This window comes from Protopterus annectens, chromosome 10.part0, assembly GCF_019279795.1.
Source record: "Protopterus annectens isolate FY-2018-M chromosome 10.part0, PAN1.0, whole genome shotgun sequence".
In the NCBI taxonomy this organism is placed as follows: domain Eukaryota; kingdom Metazoa; phylum Chordata; order Ceratodontiformes; family Protopteridae; genus Protopterus; species Protopterus annectens.
The window spans coordinates 995,683,786-995,705,470 of record NC_056744.1 but is presented as its reverse complement, the minus strand read 5'-3'; the positions used below and the strand labels follow the sequence as shown (position 1 = coordinate 995,705,470).

The 21,685-nt window shown below is 39.5% G+C and overlaps 1 protein-coding gene across 1 annotated transcript in view; it reads left to right on the top strand.

Annotated features, from left to right (window-relative positions):
* LOC122813440 (AP-1 complex subunit mu-2-like) overlaps positions 1 to 21,685 on the top strand; it is a 1,149,616-nt gene that overhangs the window by 379,244 nt on the left and 748,687 nt on the right. Inside the window, exon 3 of the mRNA XM_044085755.1 lies at positions 787 to 854. Coding sequence (XP_043941690.1) covers positions 787 to 854 — 68 coding nt within the window. The remainder of the gene's footprint in view (positions 1 to 786; positions 855 to 21,685) is intronic.

Below are 21,685 nucleotides of genomic sequence, written 5' to 3'. Positions count from 1 at the left end.
GTCATCACATATGTTAATTTTCTGTGTGAGGTAGTTAACTTGTCTTTTTGGAAGTAAGAAACTGCAACTAATACATTTAGCATAGAAATACAGTTTTATATACATTAATTTAAGCAGTGAGGCATTATGGGTTCATTTTTTATGATGTCATGATAAGTATTTTCAGCTCTGAGAAAAATGTTAAGGGTGTCCTTGCCAACAAAATAAAATCCAACAACTACACACTTTTTGCATCAAAAAATGTATAATTTTGTATTGTGTATAGTAAGGAGTTATATCATTTCCAAATATACGTTATGTACGCTCACTTTAGAGCATGATAAATAGATTTTAAGATTATTTAGCCACGGAGTGGCAAAGAGTGGCAAATGTGTAGTCAAAGGTCACATTTCAGACTATAGGCACAAGCAATTGCCTGTTGCCTTTTGTTTCCAGATACAAAATAATATTTTAAAGCCTTAGTTAAAATCAGAGCTTGTTAGCGTTAACTTTTCATTCTTTCCAACCTTTTCTGTACTTTAAAAGCTTTTTTTTTTATATCCAGAAGGCAGGTGGACTTTTGATTTGATGGAAATGAGCACATGTTCAACTAACTCTGTTTCAGCATTACTTTAGCAAATTCAGCTGTTTGAGGTTGCTGGTATTTTTTGTTATATGTTGCTGAAGTTTCATTTTGGTGGCATATCTTTCCTCAAGCTTGCACTGACATTCCAAGGTATGTAATTACTGAAAATTAATTTGTTTGCCTCCATTGCTTTAATGTTTCCTTAATGGATTGTTATTTAGTGGTAGCCATAACCCGGAAAAATGCAAATGCAGCTTTGGTCTTCTCATTTCTATACAAACTTATACAGGTGAGTTTTTTTAATTCATGTACTTCTCACTGTTTTATGATTATTAGGTTACTTCATTTTTTTATTTGCTAAAGCAGGAAAAATTAGCTTCTTGTGATCATATTCACAAAGGGCTGTTGAGCAGCTAAAATGTTTGTAGTTATATGCGGTATTTACTTTTTTCTCTCAGCAAGTAGTAAATTTCCAGGTTTATCTAGCAACACATTTCAAGAAAGTTTTAGGAAATGAAAAACCTAAACACTTCAAGATAATACAAAAAGAAACCATCAAAACAACAAAACACCCTGGAACATCAGATTGTTTTTAAAAGTCTAAATGCCACTAATTTAAAAGCGGGTACAGTTACCTGTTAATCTGTATGCAGTGGTAGTCAGTGTCAAAACATACTGTATTATGCATATTAATACTATATGCTAAGCCCCACTCCTACATACCAGCAGCCAGGCAATGGCCACACTCCAACTAATTGCATCACATAACCACAACTACTACTCACTTAACAATACTTACATCAAACATCAGTGCCCCCTCCTGCAGGCGTAAAACACTTTTACCCACACACTATCCATTACTCATATAGGTTAGAAGACACTACCCATACCACACAGACTACACTCTACACCCCAAAATATTCAGAATATCTTAAGACAATGTTGTACCTTAATAAGAAACACCTACACCTCCTAGCGCTTCACATCAACACCAGCTCACTACTACTCCTATACCCCCCCCCCATCACATTATACTTCAGTACAGTCCCCCAGTCCCCCTCCCTGGCAAACCTCCTTAATATCCCACCAAAACAGACCACTAAACTATTCAGTAGCCCCAACCCTGGTCCATACTAGCCACATAGATTACCATGCACTTATCTTTGCCAAACTAAAAATTAACACCAAAAATTGTATTAATGTCATAGATGGTTATATCCCTGCAGGAAATAATATCCCCACACTAGAAAACATAGTACACTGGATCTCCACCTCCATCTCACAGGAAACAGTCCTGATGGGTGATTTCAACATTAACTGGTCCAATTGCTTCTCTCCCACTCCAACATCCCATATCAACCTCCAAGGGCTCACCCAACTAATCACAAATCATAGTAAAAATAGTCCCAAGGCTTCTATATTCACGATGTGACCTTTAATCAACCAGATTTACGATACATAAATATAACAAAGCTGGTATAGCAGCAAAACATAAAAAGTTCCAAAAACATAAAAAGTTCCAAAATACCAAATACACTAAGCGCATTCACCCAACTAATCTGTGGGTTTCTTCAGAGTGAACTAATTGTAGAATCACACTTCCTTTTAAAGTAATCTCATACTATATTCTCCAATCAAAAATCAAAGTGCTTGTGACTCATACATACTCTTTAAACATATTAATTAATGAATAAAAACACGCCTCCTAACTTATATATAATCAACCTATAAATTGTATTATAAGAATGAGTGCTATTTAGATAATGTAAGATTTATATTTCAAAATGCTAGAAATATATATATTCATCTAATGGTTTGAAACTGGAAAATGGTGGAGAGTAATCATATGGTGTCATGGTTAAATTAAACTAAGTGTGTATATATATATATATATATATATATATATATATATATATATATATATATATATTATTATTATTATTTTTATAACCTATATGTATATTTTGTATAAACCTTCTGTAATTACATGCATATTTATCTTTTAGAGAATTTTAAGTAATTATTTTTAATATTTTTAAAAGTAATAGCAATTTTAAGCACTATGAAGTATCAATTTTACAATAGCACTCATTCTTATAATACAATTATAATAATGCAATACTGCGAACGCTAGGGACGGGAAGGATGGCGACAGGATTACCAGTAATTGAGCGTTGAGTTCCCTGGGTCTCAAGGATTTATTAACAGCACCGAGTTTTTCGACTGTAGTTAAAAACAACAGAGATATGGGCACCTTGAATCAACAATTCCAAGACTTTGAAAACTGAAACAAGTACCTAAGGGTCTTTGCATTTTTAAAATGCCCTTTGGTTTTGAACAAGACAGTGATTTATTCAATGATTTGTTGCTATTATATGATAAGACTGGTATGGAACTTATGAAATTAATTATAAAGAATAACAACATTAAGTTAAGTAAGTTAAATGAAAATTTAATAACTTTGGACAAGAGTATACGCGAAGATTTATTGTATGAATTTGTTTGAAATGTTATGTGAGGTTGGTATTAGAAGAACTACAGATATTCCAGTTAGAACAAATGACAATTTGACAACAGCTGAGAGGTTTTGTTTGAAAGAACTGACAAATTCAGATCAATATAGAGTTATGAAGCCAGACAAAGGAGGGGGAGTAGTTGTCATGATGAAAACTGACTATTTAAGTAAAATGCACAATATGTTAAGTAACAATGACACATATGAAAAAGTTTCAAATTTCGAAATGTGTAAAGCATATACGAAAATAGATTGGCAATTATACGAATTACTTATGGATGGTAGTATAGATAAGGAACAGTATGACTACTTGATAGTGGAACTTCCCACTACACCAAATATATTTGGGATACCAAAAGTACATAAGAACACTGCCAATCCTCCATTTAGACCCATAGTGTCAGCAAGGGGTCAAAAATGGAAGCTATAGCACACTATATTGATGTGAAGTGTAGGAAAATATTACTTAAGTTGCCCCATATTTTAAAAGATTCATGGCATTGTCTGAATATGATTAAAGAACATGAGACACTTATTAGTAAAGATACTATTATGTTAACAATTGATGTTATAGATTTATTTTCGGTAATACCGCATGAACTAAGATTAGCCATGTTTCAAACTAGTTTATTGAACTATGGTGATATGAATGTAGAAGAGAGCAAAGGAATAGTTGACATGATGGAGATGGTATTAACTATTAACTATTTTAGTATTGAAGGTGAATTTTATAAACAAAAATCAGGAGTGGCCATGGGGGCCAAATGTGCACCCATTTATGCCAACCTAGTATTGGCACAGTGGGAAACAAAAGAAATCTTCACTTCCAAGTTTTGGTGTAACATTACTCTATATTTGAGGTTCTTGGATGACATCCTTATTTTTTGGAATGGGAAAGAGGAAGAAATTATAGAATTTTTAAAATATCTTGAGAGTACTAGTTCATTTTTAAGGTTTACACATCACATATATAAGAACAACTGTGAATATCTGGACATATTATTTGAGTATAATGACGAAGGAATAGGATCTAATATATTTAGGAAAAAGACGTATTCAAATTCCTTCCTACACTGCAACAGTTGTCATCCCTACTTTCAAAAGAAACATTTAGTGAAGGGACAGATGGTTAGGCTGTCCCGTATCATTAGTGAAGATAATAATTTTGAAAGTGAGACAGAAAAACTCATCAGGATGTTTATTGATAGGGGTTACCCTATGCAATTATTAACAGATTTAAAGAAAGAAATTTTGATAAAAAGAAATTGTACATATAAACCTATACTGAAGTATGGTTATAATATAAATGAGACATCTAGTAAACAAAATAAAAGGGATGCCTTTATATTACCATTTAATGAATCATCAGAAGCTATAGTTAACATATTAGCAGATGTATGGACAACTGTGTTTGAAAACAAGTTGGATCTACTTAGAATTATTGGAAATTCACCTTGTGTTACATACAGTAGAGGAAGAAATTTAAAAGAGTATTTTGAAAGCAATAACAAAATACAAATATACAACAATTCAAAAATGAGTAAATGTGGATTTTGTAAAACATGCAAATTTGTGAATGATGGTCCTTATGTGATGGTAAATAATTACAATAGATCTATAAAACGTCCGGGATTTGCCAACTGTAACACGAAGATGGTTGTTTACCTAGCTACATGTTTATCATGTCAAGCATTTTATGTAGGTAAAACCATTAGAAAGTTAAGAAACCAGATTACAGAACATATTAGGGACATCAAAAATAAAAAAAACTACAAATTCCTTATATGTACACAGTACGAGATGCCCAGATTTTAAAAGATTTATTTTCTTTGTTATCGATAGAATAACACAGAACATGGACAAAGGTGGTGATGTTAAAAAATTGTTGGAAATAAAAGAATGCCTTTGGCAACTTAGGTTGAATGCAAGTAATTTGCCAGGCATCAATGAATATATATCTATTTCTAGCATTTTGAAATATAAATCTTACATTATCTAAAGGTTTGAAACTGGAAAATGGTGGAGAGTAATCATATGGTGTCATGGTTAAATTAAACTAAGTGTGTATATATATATAATATTTTTTTTATATATATAATGTTTTATATATATCATTTCATACATTTTTTATACATATATATATATATATATTTTTTTTATAATTTTTATAACCTATATGTATATTTTGTATAAACCTTCTGTAATTACATGCATATTTATCTTTTAGAAAATTTTAAGTAATTATTTTTAATATTTTTAAAAGTAATAGCAATTTTAAGCAATATGAAGTATCAATTTTACAATAGCACTCATTCTTATAATACAATTTATAGGTTGATTATATATAAGTTAGGAGGCATGTTTTTATTCATTAATTAATATTTTTAAAGAGTATGTATGAGTCACAAGCACTTTGATTTTTGATTGGAGAATATAGTATGAGATTACTTTAAAAGGAAGTGTGATTCTACAATTAGTTCACTCTGAAGAAACCCACAGATTAGTTGGGTGAAAGCGTTTAGTGTATTTTGTATTTTGGAACTTTTTATGTTTTGCTGCTATACCAGCTTCGTTATATTTATGTATCGTAAATCTGGTTGATTAAAGGTCACATCGTGAATATAGAAGCCTTGGGACTATTTTTACTAGTTTTTAAGTTGCATTTCTACATTGTAATCACAAATCCTACCAGGACTGAGAGATCTTCCAAGCGACAATCTATCCTCGTCTGGATTTTGGTCAACAACCCCTCCCTATCATTCCATTCAGGCCGTCTCCCTGACTGCTTGAATGACAATTAACCAGCCTATCTCTAAGAACCCACACTCCACCCAAAGCAAACCACCTACTACTTAATTAGGAATAAAAAAAAAACTTTCAACCCAAATAAATTCATCTCTGCACTAAAAAGCTGCAACTGGGAACCTCTCAAACAGCTACCACCAGAAGATGCTGTTAACTCCTTCAGCACCACTTTCTTAGATATGCTAAACTGCCATTCACCCCCGAGAACTATCCGAGTAAAATCTAACTATGCACCCTGGCTAAGTAAAGAATGTAGATCCCTACTTAAGGCTAGAGACAAGGCTTGGGAACAGTTTCACAAAAACAAACCCAAATTGCAAAAATAAATATTCTTAGAACTGCAAAACAAGGCTAAGAAACTAGTAAAATTAGACCAGATAAACTATTCCACAATATCCAAAAAATGCACTATAATAACCTTGTAAAGTTCTAGGCTGTAGTTAAAAACATACTTCTGCCAGGTAAATCAGGAATGCCCACTCCCATCATCAACCAGTAACTGATATTATAGCAGCCCAATTTAATAAATACTTTACAGAAACTATCCACAGAAATAAAGCAAGCACAGTCAACAGGGTAAAGTGCCTCTATGATATAAACTTGTAAAATCCACTTTACTACTGTTTAATTCAAATGCCTCTAGTAACTCCTTCTCACATGCTCTTTCAAAGGCTTCAAGTAATGGATGTGTAGGGGGTATAAATGTAGATGATTTCCTAAAATTAGTAACTGTTGCATTTTCTGCATCTCCAAACATTAATCTTAGTCCAACATTTCTGACAAAAAGCTTAATATCAGTCAGCAAGTCTATAACATTAACTTTCTTAGATGGTATAAAAGAGAGTCCCTTGTTTAAAAGGGATCTCTCAGAATCATTTAATACATAGAAATATTTACAATTAGGTCCGACTCACAGGTTTGAGTATTTTCTTTTGGAACTCCAAACGTTCTTCGGAGGACTTGCGTTTCCTCATTCTGTGTTGTGGAGTCCATGCCTGCTTCTGTAATGTCCGCATGAGCAGGGGAAAAGGGTGCAACATGAGTGGAGCTGCTGAGGTAGAAGGAATTGCCTCATTCAGTTTATCTTTCTTTCTCATGTCCAAATTAAATATAGAGCCAAATGTGTTCACTTCTCTTACTGTCAGCTGCCCTCCTTTTTCCTTAATATATTTAATGGATTGAGAGATGTGATTAGTCAGACAGTAATTTACTGTATTAACTTGATGTATTTAAACTGGTTTCTCTTTGTTAGAATCATTATGTCTGACGAAGCGTTCATAGTAATGTGAAAGCGCTCACTATGTTTTTATTTTTCTGTGATATTTGTAATAAAAGTCTCCTTCGCTCTGGATGGTGTTGCCTCATGACTTTTCTTTGGACTTTACAGAAACTGTCCATACCTTGCAAATTCTCAGAGCACCACCACCAACTCTGTCCCTTCCATACCTCAGCACAGCACCAACTCGCATAATAACACCAACCACTTTTCATTACACCCAGTGTCTGCTCATACCATAAAAAACTACTTAAACTAAAACCAACCACCCTAGCCACAGACAACTTCCCAGGTGAGTTTCTACAGATTGCTGCAGAAGCAATATCATACCCTGTAGCCACACTTATAAACAGAACAATATCAGAGAGCCTGGTTCCTATCATTTGGAAAATCTCTCGCATACTACCTTTACATAAGGGAGATAACTCCATCAAAGTTACCAATTACCGTCCAATTGCCATCCTGTCACCCTTATCCAAAATCCTTGAGAGAGTCATCCATACCTAATTAATGGACATCCTTCACACAAGTAAGCCGCTATCTAATGCTCAACATGGCTTTCTCCCCTCTCATAGCACCACCACCTCCCTTATGTCCTTTACCAACACAGTGAACCACTGTAGAAATGATGGGCAATTTGTAACTGCTATATTTTTGGACATGTCCAAAGCCTTTGATATGGTAAATCATAATAAACTCGTCAATCAATGTTATCTCCACTCTAAACTTTAGTGACTCTTACATCACCTGGTTCCAAAGCTACCTATCTGGGTGACAGCAGGCCATGCAGTGGCAATACCAACTTTCTCCTCCCAGTTGCCTTAGGGGTTCTCAAGGCTCTATCCGTGGGCCTCTGCTAGTCTGTCTCTTCACCAGCCAGCTCCACTCCTCCTCACTTCATGCCTCAGTAATACAATATGCAGATGACTGTACTCTGATATGTGCTGCATCCTCCCTACTAGATCTCCACACCATAGCACAATACTCTTTCCTATCTGTGGAGACATGGCTCACTAACTCCCAACTCATTCTAAATCCCAACAAAACAAAGATCCTTCTCTTGCACCCAACATGATCCTCCTCAACTTCCCTGTCTTTCAATATCTTATCCAAATATAAAACTATTAATAATAACTTACACTAAACTACTAAGTGCAGAAATTGACAATAACCTGAAATTTGATATTAACATGGTGCAAACCATTAAGAAGGTCCACAAGAAACTAGGTCTTCTATACAGAAACAAACAATTTCTAACAACAAATACAAAAGCTACCATTGCTCACACTCACCTCCTGTCATCTCTCCTATATGCCTCTCTAATTCTAACCAACCTCTACAAAGCCAATCTAAATAAACTGGAATCTTATTACAATAACATTTCCAAGTTTGCCACTGGTGCGACACACAGGACACATCACTATATTTCTCTTATACAGCTAAAATGGCTAGTGCTTCCCCAACTGCTTCACTTCAATCAATTAACCTTTGCCCACAAAGTATTATATCAATCTGATAAAACCCCTGCACTCCAAAGTCTTATACAACCTTACAACACTTCTAGATCCGTTTGATCCAGTAACAAACTCCTTCTAGATGTTACCAAAGCTAACAACTCTGCCAGGGACTCACACTTCTCAAACTCCATTCTAAAATATAGAATAAACGTCCAACCCCAATAACCTCAAACTCCTGTATAACACAGTTTAAAAAGCTCCTATAATCACACTTAATAGACAATTGGCTCATGTTCTTCATGTTTCACTGTTGCAGTCATCACATTTGGGTTATCCCTGCCAGGGTAGCCCTCAGTTGGCCCAAATACCAGAGGCTTAGTATTTCTGTGTCAGCTGCTGTCGCTCCAGGACTGATGTCAGGTTGTCAGTGATATAAAAATAGGCAGCCAACGCCATTACATCAGTCTTTCTTGCTGAGGAGCCCAAATAAGAAGCAGTTTGCACAAGTGCCGGTCAGCTGCTACCTGAGTTTTTCATTTCTGAATTGAAGTTGAAGTCTTCTAAAGCTAAGTACCCCATTGGGGATCCTTTTTTCTTGCTCTAACCAATGTCAGAAAAAGTTAACAATTGTCTCGCCTGTGGAAAACAAATACGACACCGAGACTTTCATTCCTACTGCAAAACCTGTTTAGGCCCAGACTACGACATCCCACGCTGTCACTTTTGTGCTTTGTTCAATGCCAGAACTATATGTCGTCAGGCCCTTATTGTAGCTAGGTATTTTGGCTCTCAGTCCTCAGCTTCCAATATGGCTTCAGTAAGCCATCCGACAACCAATCTTCTGAAAAAAATCTAAGGATAAAGACAGAGACAGACCACAGAGGTCCAAAACTGCCGACGATGCTTCCGTTAAGCTAGTCATCAGTTCTCCGGTCCTCAGTGAGGCACTTTCACAGCCCCTGATGCCTGCTTCTGTGGATTCGCAGGCTGCTACCAAGACCCTTTTGGAGTCTGGTATGCTGCAAGACTCTTCAACTAAGGATCCTGCGGATGTCTCTACCTTGGATGGGTCCAGAGCCGCTGAGCAGGCACTGGCTTCCCAGGAAGTACTTCGCACTACCGATACTCGACAGACCAATGACTTCTTTTGTGTCTACAGTTCTTTCGAAACCTACAGAGTTTCTAAGGCCCAGGGTACGAACCACACCCAAAAAACTGACGACCCAAGCTCAGGTCCTTGCTTCCTTGCCTCCGTCTCAAATGCTTAAAATGGCAGAAGACCTTATAATGCTTATCAGGGGAAGCCAGGCTACCCCTTCCAAAAGAAAAAGAGATTGTCCCTAGTAGTTTTATCTGAACAGGAGTCAGATGACTCTGATGTATCTGAATATGAAGATATGCAACCCCTCTTTGCTTATGAGGATTCTGATGCAGAGGACTCCATCTCTTCGGCCTCTCTACCCGAGGAGTTTTCCTTTGGGGAAACCCTACATACTTTAAGGGAGCATTTCTAATGGGAATGTCAGGACTACCCTCAGTCAAAAAAGAGACTCAGGGAATTCTTAGATCTTCCACAGCACAGACCTCTGGCCATTCCTCCTATCCTGGATGTTGTGGATGAAGTTTTATGAAATTCAGTCTGGCCCCTGACACCCTCCCTCCTGCTCCCAGGAAACCTGACAGGTACTGTAGAGTCCCTGACTCTCACAAATTTATTTTCAAAAATTCTACTGCTGACCCCAAGGTCATCTCTCAAGGACCTAAAGGAATCAAAGCAACTTCAGCTAAGAATCCCAACCCCTCAGATAGGGATTCCCGAGTATTAGACAGATGGGGTAAAAAAGTATACAACTCTGCTACTTTTGCTAATAGAGCATTAAATTGTCAGTTCCATATGCTGAAATAGCAGCAACATACCATGGAACTCCTCAAACAAAACATACCTTCTTTCCCTGCTTGTGCAGAAAATCGAGTTACAAGAGTTAATGCATTCTGCAAGTCAAGTAACTAAGCACACCTTACAATGTGGTTTTGACACCCTAGAAGCATCTTGCAGGGCAACATTTAGTGGTTCTATACTTAGAAGACATGCTTGGCTTAAGGAACAGACCTTGCCAGACCATGTGAAATCCAAATTATTGGACGCACCCATGCACAAAGGCAACTTATTTGGCACCAAGGCAGAAGAGGTCCTAAAAAAGATGGAAGAAAAAGCTAACTCTATGCAGACAGTTAAAGACTTCTTACAGGTCCAGCCACCGAGGTTCAGTAGGCATTGCCCCTCCAAGCACTGGTCCTTTCCTGCCTCCCCAGGTCAGCTCAGCCCAGACCCCAGGGAAAGCAGGCCCCCCATACAACAGCCCCAGGAAATGCAGAGATCTAAGCAATGGAGTTCCTCCTCTTCAAAACCAGAGAGTGCAAAGCCACCCCCTTATGGTAAGACCTCACAATGACTTTACTCCTCCACCCACTCCCTCTGCCCACCTGCACTTGCCCCTAGGAGGAAAACTCTCCTTCCACGCAAGCAACTGGGCCACCATTACCAACGACTGCTGGGTCCTCAACATAGTGTCCCAGGGATACAAATTTTATTTTCACACTCTGCCAACCCCAAAAGGGTTCCCAGATCTTCCCCTAAACCAGTGGGCACAGGCCAAAAAGCAAGTACTTTCCCTCCTCTCTATGAGGGCAATAGAGCAAGTTCCTGCAGAACAGACAAACCAAGGTTTCTACTCCAGACTCTTCCTGAGACCCATAAAAGAGGGCACATGGTGCCCCATCCTCAACCTATCCATTCTAAAACCTTTCTGGTGATACCAAAATTCAAAATACTCACCCTCCAGCAGCTTCTTCCTATGCTTTCCAAGGATGCTTGGTTAACCACCCTAGACCTAAAAGAGGCCTACCTACACATCCCAATCAGGGAGTCATGCAAGAATTACCTAAGTTTCATAGCAGTAAAATGCACTTTCAGTTCTCTGCACTTCCCTTTGGCTTATCCACTGCTCCCAGAGTTTTTACAAAATGTCTGGCTCCCATTTGCTATTGCCATTTGCCATTGCTTTTTGCAGGCATAGAAATTTTCAAATTTACCCGTGCTTAGATGACTGCCTAATTCTGGCATACAGTCAGGAAAAGCTGCTAAAGCACATGACCTTTGTAAAGGACCTACTGACCTCCCTGGGGTATACTATCAATGAAAATAAATCAAAACTAGTACCCACAGAAAAAATTGTATTCCTGGGAGCAAGCCTGGACACAGCATCCCAGATGGAATTCCTTACACCAGAAAAACAAATCTACCTGACAACCTACTTCTCTCAACTAGCCACCAGGACCCAGTTATCCGCAAGGAAAATCCTGCAAGCTCTAGGGTTCATGGCTTCTTGCATTCTACTCATTCCATATGTCAGACTGCATATGAGGAAACTACAGTAGTGCCTAAAAAGCCTTTGGTGTCAGCACTCTCAAGACCTGGAAACTCTTATACCAATGATACCTTGTCTAAGGAAAGATTTTCTTTGGTGGGCAGCAGCATGCCACCACAACAAGAGACTTCCCTTCTCATTACCCCACGCTGCCCAGACCCTCACCTCAGACACATCAGACTATGCTTGGGGTGCACACTTGGACGGCAGGTGCATTCAGGGCCAATGGAGCCCAAATCAAATATATCTGCACATCAACCAAAAAGAGATGTTTTCAGCATGCCCTGACAGCTTTCAGACTCCTACTCTCCCCAGGGCCTCTGCTGATCAAAACAGACAACACCACGGTGATGTGGTACATCAACAAGCAGGGAGGGACTCACTCTTATCCTCTGTGCAGGCTCGCCATGACCCTTTGGCACATGGCCGCAGCCATGCAACTACACCTGTTAGCACAATTCCTGCCAGGCTCTCTAAACTCTGTGGCAGACAACCTAAGCAGAAACCTGCTAGATGCACACGAGTGGCAGCTAGATCAAAGAACCTTCACCCTTGTAACCCAGAAATGGGGCATCCCAAAGGTAGACCTCTTTGCCTCCCACTCCAGTCATCAGCTCAGTAAATTCTGCACCAGGGAACCTCACAGCAAGGCCTGGAAAGTGGATGCTCTATCCTTCCAGTGGGTAAACCTCTCGGTCTATGCATTTCCCCATCTACCACTCATTTCAAGGATACTGCTCAAAATAAGGGAGGAAAATCCGAGGACAATCCTGATTGCCCCAGACTGGCCATGGCAGCACTGGTACCCACTGCTGCATAGCCTGTCACCCCTGCCACCATGGCACCTATCTCAGATCCCAACACTCCTGGCCTAGAGGAATGGAGAATTTATGCATCCCCAATTGCAGACCTTCAATCTGGCAGCCTGGCTTATTCCCTGACCTCTCCTCAAGCTGCCAGTCTAAGTAAACAAGTTGTAGATTTTATACACGAGGCCAGACGCCCCAGCACTAGAAGGTCTTATGCTGACAACTGGAAAAGGTTTTGCACTTGGATCCAGGCTAAGGGAGCCAAAATGGCACAGCCCACCCTACCTCTCATCCTGAATTACCTGGCAGACCTACTACACAAGGGTCTATCCTTCTATTCTATTAAAATTCATTTCTCCCATATCTGCTCATTTCAGCACAGAGCCACCTCTTTTCTTGCACCCTGTCATCAAACAGTTCCTAAGAGGAGCTAACAACTTGAGGCCACCCAGAAGAGCTCCTACCCCAGCTTGGGACCTAAACTTTGTGTTGGAAAAGCTCACTCTGCCAACCTGCAGCTTCAGCAGAGTTAAAATTTCTCTCTTGGAAGACAGCCTTGCTTCTGGCCATCACTTCAGCTAGAAGAGTATCAGAGCTGCAAGCACTTATGGCTGTAGAGCCATTCATCATTTTCCATGCTAACAGGGTCTTCCTCAGGACTAACCCATCCTTCATGCCAAAAGTGGTGTCCAGTGTGGCTCTCAACCAATCCATTAATTTGTCCACCTTTTTCCCTAACCCACAAAACAAGGAGGAATGGATTCTTCACTCTTTAGATATTCACAGACAGCTCAGATTCTACCTAGACAGGACTAAATCTTTTAGAAAAACTGATCAATTGCTAGTCAACTTCACTGCAGGAGCAGAGGGCAAGGCCTTATCCAAACAAACTATTTCCAAATGGATAGCACATTGCATCCATTTCTGCTACAAATAGCATGGAAAACCTCTCCCAAGGGGATCAGGACACATTCCACCAGAGCAACCTCCACCTCTGCAGCTTTCTTCAGAGGGGTCCCCACCAGGGACATCCTGAAGGCTGCAACATAGACTTCTGTCCATACTTTCACCAAGCATTACCACCTGACTATCTTCTCCAAATCCAGGGCAGGCTTTGCCACTGCAGTCTTGCAGGGCATCCTAGCCAGCCCCCAGTCTTCTTGACTGCCTCCACCCTTTTTCTTCAGCTTTGGGAATCAACCCATATATGATGACCGCAACAGTGAAACATGAAGGACATAGTACAATTGTGTACACTTGCCATAAATGTAGATGTTCGAGTGTATTTACTGTTGCAGTCTTGGTTTCCCTCCCTCCGTCCCCCTTGTCTCTCTCTCTCTCTCTCTCTCCTTACAAGGAATTTTTGGTATTTACTATCTACTGGTGATGTTCTTCCACCATAACCTAGCTCCTTGTTGTGGGTTCCTGACATTTAGGGCAAGAAAAACTGATGTAATGGTGTCGGCTGCCTGTTTTTATATCTCTGACAACCTGATGTCAGTCTTGGAGCGACAGCAGCCGATGCAGAAATACTAAGCCTCTGGTATTCGGACCGACTGAGGGCTATCCTGGCAAGGATAACCAAAATGTGATGACTGCAACAGTAAATACAGTCAAACATCTACATTTATGGTAAGTGTACACAACTGTACTTTTTCTTGCAACTGTCCTGGATAGGCCTTACCTTAGATTGTAAACGAAATACTTGTCGGTGTGGGTTATCGCTCACCAATATTTGACCTCAGATGAATGGAAACTATTCTCTTTCTTATTCGAATTGTTCATATCCATGTGTAATGTGTGATGTAAATGTCAAAGAAGCATTGTAAATGCTTAACCATATGATGTACTTAAGTGATATAAATGTATAGTCACAGAGAGGTAAATGAGTGGAAACTAGTCTCTCTCTAATCAAAATTGTAAATATTCATGTAAAAGTGTGATGAAAATATTTTCTTGTACAGAATTGTATTGTCCATCATCCTGTAGATGTTTGTGAATATTTACATCTTTGTCAACTTCTGTAAGGTTATTAATTCTTATAACTGGAGCTTTTCTCCCCAGGCCTGTGCTGAAGAAGGACCCGAGTCCATTCGGACTTTCCCAGTAAATAAATGTAAAACAAATAAATTATAGGGATAAAAGCTGCAACCTTTAATAGTTTTAGCAGTAGTTAGATTTAACTGTCTTCGCTTTAGAGAACATTGCAGTCATGATATATTGTTGTAAACAATTTTTGACATTATTGATCATTTAGCCCAACCTGGAAACAATAAAGATCAAGCAAAGCATACAAGCGATAAGTAAGTAAAGGAAATGGGAGACAAACGTGGCTTTCCATAAATCCATATTCATGTGTTCATTTGTATGGAACACTTTACCTGTGGTCCAGGAAAAAAAACAAACACAGAGTTAAATCATTTGTCAGCTTTATTTGGTTTGCTAGAAGTGACTGCTTCTAGAGTCAGAAATGAAAAGGAAATTCTGTTGAGAAATAAGGTGCATATCATCTCTTTTGATAACTTTTCTGGACTGGTACAGGGCAAGTCTGAGTAGAGTAATGGTTCAGGAGTGACTTTCCTGTCAACATCTTGACCTTCCTCCAGTCTTATTTTTAGCGAATAATATCATGAGAGACTATTTAATAGACCCTAGTGTGGTGGCCTTATTGTATAACAGGGAGATTTATCATAGTGATTAGGACAACAAACACTCTTGTTGTTCCACCAAAAACTTAGCAGCCGCTTTATTGTTAAATATTTTAATATTTGGAGGCAGTGGCAAGTATAGTACAATGCAAGTGTAAATACCACAGTAATTTTACCTCGGCACAGACACTTACCAGTGGCTTTTTATCGACAGTGACCATTAGAGTTCTGCCGTTATTCATTTAACTTTGCTAGCACTGTTGTTTGAAAAAAACAAGCACCACTCTGTTTTTGTGCAGTGAGCTTTGCTGCAAAATTCTGTGATTGTGTGTATTGTGGTAATACTTTCCTGTTGTTTGGATTTAGAAAATAGTGGCATCTCATTTTCACTTGTTAATTATACTACATTTAGGAGGAATTTTCTTTTCTACAGTAGTATGTATGTATACATGCATGGAAAACTGTTCTGAGCATCTAGTGAAAGTAAGATATCTACATAGGATCATAGGAAGTTACTAGCCTATTGGCCCTGAGGCCCTTATAAGCCTAGCCAAGAGTTTAGCCCATGCAAAGACAAATCAATACATTGTTTGCCTAATGCATCTATATATATATATATATATATATATATATATATATATATATGTGTGTGTTTGTGTGTGTGTGTGTGTGTGTGTGTGTGTGTGTGTGTGTGTGTGTGTGTGTGTGTATATATATATATATATATATATATACACACACACACACACACACACACACACACACACATACACACACACATATAAAATCTGTGTCTGATTTAAAAATGGTAGTCTGAGGACATCTTCAGGTTTGCCATATGTGTAAAGCAGGAACTTAAAATTTAGATTTTGAGGGTAACTGGCAATGTCTAAGTGATTAGTAATTTGCATTACTGTCTGTTACACGGACAATGGAGGAGTCTTAGAGAGCCCAGTAATAGACCATGTTTCTGGAGATAACAGTCCTCTTTAAAAATGTTTCTGCCTGCATTTATCTCCAAAACAGACGGTTGAATCATTGCATACACATTCTGTAGATTTTGCAGCCTAAATAGTCTGTCGAGAAACAAAGTGGAATCTGCAGCTCCAGTCCTGCATGCCATATTAAAACTGTCACCACCTCATGAGACTGCTTAACTGCTTTAGTACTCTTCGGATGAGGATTTGAACTGCAGCAATTATGTTTACAATGAGCACAGACCAGAGTTTATTCACCATAACCATAGTTGCTTATATAATATGTATATTCTTCCACCCACTTTACTCAGTTACTGATTAGCAGGTGGAGTTGGAAACAAGCTTCAAAAAATAAAGAAACATGATGTGATCAGTACATCAATATTTTGGTTTGGGACCTCTGTAAGTTCTCAGGAGTCTCCAAGGACTCCCATCTTTAAAATATCCCAGCGTTAGTGTAGCTAATGTATTCATTTCTCAAAACATTAGCGACTGAGGACCGAGGGCATTATTTTTTCCTAGCCATGGCACACTTACCAGTATCTTTTCTACCAAACAGAATATATATCGATGAAAATAACAGAAGCTGCAGCTATTTTTAGCATTGTATTGGACTGACATCCATTTCTAGGCAAGAAGTTTAACTGTGCATTGGTGAAGTTCAAAATGCTCTGAACGTCACACCTGAAGGGTGGATGTTTATCCGTGGCTAATTCTAGTGGGTAAGTAGTTGTACTGCAGCAGTGATCTTACTATGTGAACATCTACTATTAAGGTGACATCCATGCTTTTCCTTTCTTTATCCTAGATTAAACTATGAAATCTCTCATAACGTGGATCTTGAGTTTATCCCCACAAGATTTGTGAATTTCCTCTGCATTTTCTGCATCAATCTCTTCCTTTGAGTAAGGTTCCCAAACAGAGGTTCATTTATAATATTACCATAGAACTGTATAGTAGCAACGGGATTTGGTCACTTGACTGATGAATACTTTCATTTACACCTGTCCAGTTCAAGCAGGTCATCTGAAAGGGAATTTAACTTGCTTTGAAGTATTAACTTTCTCCCAGGTTTGTGAACCTTGGGGTTGTATTGGAGAAAGCACTAAGTAGGGCATCCCTCTCACTTGGTATGATCAGAAAGGGCTTTCCCTTAAAATAAATAAATAAATAAATAACTTTACTAGCAGAAAGTTGATCAAGCCTCCATTTGAATGGTTAGCCTCGACTCTTGTCTAGCCCACATTTATCCAAACATTAAGTAGCACTTAAAGGGAATTGCTGTATGACATTCAGTTGAATGCCAGAATAGTGAAGACATCAGCATGTGTGAGCCTGGTTGATTCAAAACCTGGTCGAAAATCACTCAAGGTTTTTTTTTTTTTAAGCTTGCCATTGTTACTAGAGTGCCGCCAGCAACGTTCCAAGGTTGAATTGATTAGTTATTTGTTTGTGGTGAGTGGAAATGATGAATTGATACTTTTCATCACTGACCAAGCCAAGACAAACATACATTGTCAGAAACATATGATTGTACAGAATAGTAAAATAACACATCAGGCATGTAAGAGGTGCTGAATGCAGCTTTGTGTTTTCACATGGTCAGTTGAGATTACCAACTTTGATGTTGTTTGTTTGGCAGAGGCAGTCACAGCTCTGTAAAGCCGTTATGCAACACAAAGTCCAAAAAAGTGCTGCAGTTCAAATCATTATCTTTCTTTGCCCTGCTTTGTAAATTACCTTTCTGTATCATTGCAGGGCAGGTGTGGTGTAGTTTGCTTCAGTGAAAGCATTATTGTCCCTATTTATTTAAATGTTGAACTAATTTTTAAGACTTAGACTGAATCTTGAGTTTCTACTATTTGCTTTTATTGTTTTCATAAAGTTTTACTTTATTTGTTTGGAGAGTACCATTGTAGTAACTCATGGTCATTTTGCTGGGGTATGATAATGCTGCATAACTGTATGTTTTATAGTACCATTTCCAGTGGCTGTATTGGTATGTATGTTTACTGCTTTTGTAGTCTCTGCTGGTTTTGCTTCTTCATATGTTCATAAGTAGGTACTAGGATATCTGTCCAAGGGCCTATGTAAGCCTAGCCAACAAGATTCCCTGGCTTACGCCACCCAAGAAAGTTATTTTCCTGTGCCACTGTCGAGCAGAGACACAGAAGTGATCCCCGAGGTGTATTTCCTATTTCCCATGCACTCATCAAGATTTTTCTTGGGGTACTAATGAAGAACTTTGCTTGACATAGATGGGTAGCCTGTTCCACAGTATGGGAAGTCTCTGGGACAGGAATCTATCCCTCCAGCATGTCCTGTTTATTGTGGTGACAAGGTTTAGGTCCTTAGAGCATGTAGCTCAGAGAGATTGGGATTTCTTTAGGTGGAGCATGTCCAACAGCTCTGGGTTTGACATAGCTTTATATTTTAGGCAGAGATCACCTCAGAGTAAGCGTTATGCTATGGAATAAAGCTAGAGTTTTTGAAGACGGTCAGTGTAGGGCATTTGTTTGAGGCCAGTAATTCTCTTTGTGAGGTACTTCTGTGGCCTTTCCAGCTGCTGCAGATGTCTTGTGAGGTACATTCCAAAAGGGGCGTTGTACTCTATAATGGGTGTAATGAGCGTCGATTAGAGGGGAACAATGACTTCTTTTTTCCTGGATGAGAACCCTTTTATGATGAGGTGTGCCACGTAAAAGGACTTCCTGACTACTGTGGCGATGTGACTATCAAATGAGAGACTACTGTCCACCTGGGTCCCAAGGTCTCTTATCACACATTTGGTGTTAAGTAGATTGCTGCCTATGTGGTAGTTCATGGGTACAGAGTTTTTACCAAAGGGGATGACACTGCACTTTTTGGCCTTGAGCTTGAGGCCATGGCTCTGACACCAGGCATCTGTCTCAGCGAGGCCCTTCTGTAGGATGTCCACATCATTTGGGGACCTGACTCTGGCTCCTAGTTTGCAGTTATCTGTGAACTTCATTAGCCATAGGCCTTCTGTGTTAGCCTGTACTTCAGAGAAGTAGATACCAAACAGGAGAGGTCCCAGGACTGAACCCTGTGGTACTCCACTTGTCACTGGTTTGAGGACAGATTTGGAGTCTGCAACTACAGTGTGGGTTCTGTCAGTGAGCCAGATGGCAACCCATCTTGTGACTTAGGGATTTATACCTAGTTTATTGGGTTTAGCTATAATTCCAAAATGGGGGATGGTGTTGAAAGCCTTGGCGAGGTCAAGATAGGCTGTGTGAACCACCTTACCCTTATCTACGGCTTTGGTGACTGCCTCATAGAAGTTGATCAGGTTCAGGAGGCATGATATGCCTTTCACAAACCTGAACTGGGTGGGATCCAGAGTTGGAGGTTACCAATGTCTTTGTTTATGAGTTCCATGATGATGCATTCCATGGTCTTGCAGACCAGGCTTGTCAGGCTAATAGGTCGATAGTTCCTGGGATCAGTGGTGGCTCCTCCTTTGTGGAGTGGGATAACTGTTGCTGTGCGCCACTCAGTGGGCACAAAGCCTGATGCGAGGCTATTATTGAACATGGTGCTTAAGTGGGGGGCCAGTTCATTCTGAAGTTTGTGTAAAATGTAGCCTGGGATGTTGTCCGGTCCCATGGATGCTGTGTTTTTGGCTTTAGAGAGTGCAGCTTTTACCTGTGTAGTTGTGATTACAGGGACTCTGCATTCTTCCTGTGTAGATATGGGCCCTTTAGGGGGTGGGGGGTGGGGGTAAAGTTAGCACTGAACCTATTTGCCAGGATGTTGGCAATATCAGTTGGCTCTGTAATTTTTGTGCTGTTGTGCTGTAACTCGGAGCAGATCTGGGTGTTGCCATCGAGATTCTTGACATAGCTATAGAATGCTTTGTGGTTGTCCTTAGAATTAGTGGTGATTTTGCTTTCGTAGCTAGCTTTGGAGGATCTTATAAGGGATCTCAGCTTCTTACTGAGGCTGACCAGGGAGCTCCTCCACTCATGGGATTTTACTCTCTTTTGCAACAGTTTCTTCCTTCTCTTGTACAGTTTGTTTATGGCAGGGGATCACCAGATTGGCTTCCTTTTTTTGGAGGATAGCGTCTTGGTTCTGTTTGGGATAGTACGATCCATGCATTAGTGTAAGTGCTTATAGAGTGTATTTGTGTAAGATTCAGCACTTGTAACTGTATTGTCCAGCTGCATGGGTGTCATGAAGTTTACCACTTCTGTCTTAAGAAGCATGAAGTTGGCTTTGGAGAATTTTTTTACTGTGGTTTCTTTAATGGGGGGTGGGGGTGGGATGTGGATATCAAGGGTGATTAGCTTATGGTTGGATCGGACCGACGAGGAGTTGACTTCAGGTGTGGAACACCGGTCACTCATGATGGTAATGACTAGGTCTAGGATATTGTTGCCCCTGGTGGGGTGTGGATAAGTTGATCCAGGGCATTGGTGTTTATGAATTCCAGAAAGCGTTGAGCTAAGGAGTTGGTACACAAGTAGTTTTCCCAGTTAATGGTGGGGTAGTTGAAGTCGCCCATTATTAGGGTGTTTGGTTGAACCCTAATATTTTCCAGTACATCAAGAAAAGTGGAGTGGGAATCCTGGGGCATGGTGGGGGATCTGCAGCAAGCTACTATTTGGATTGCAGTTTTGCCCAGAGTTAGTTGTACTTGGATAACCTTGGATGCATTATGCTGAGCAACTAGCCTGGAGGTGTGGATATCCTTAATGAATATGGACACACCTCCGCCTTTGGTGTTTCGGTCCAGGTTACATGGCCGAAAAGTGTGGTATGAGTTATAGCCTGGTAGTGCAGGGGTGTTCTCTGGAGCCTTGAATCAGGTCTCAGTCACTGCACAGATATCGATGTTCTCCATTTTAAGGAGTGCCTCGAGTGAGTGCATTTTGAGATTTAGACTTCTAGCATTGAGTAGCATTACCCTCAGTTTTTGCTTGCCTGTTCCTGTTATGGTGGTGAACTTGTCATTTGATCCTTGCCTAAAAAAGGCACTATAGGGGCAGCAAGAGCCTTAGCCAGTATCCGGAATCCCAGGGGTGACAGCTGCAGGCCATCTGTGGCAAAGCATCGTGGTCTGTCGACCATGTCATCCCAAGCAGACAGATACTGGATCCCCTTAGAATGACACCAGAAGCTTAGCCAATTGTTGAAGTCAGTCATTTTGTCCTTGTACTGCGGTTTCATTCTGGGTGA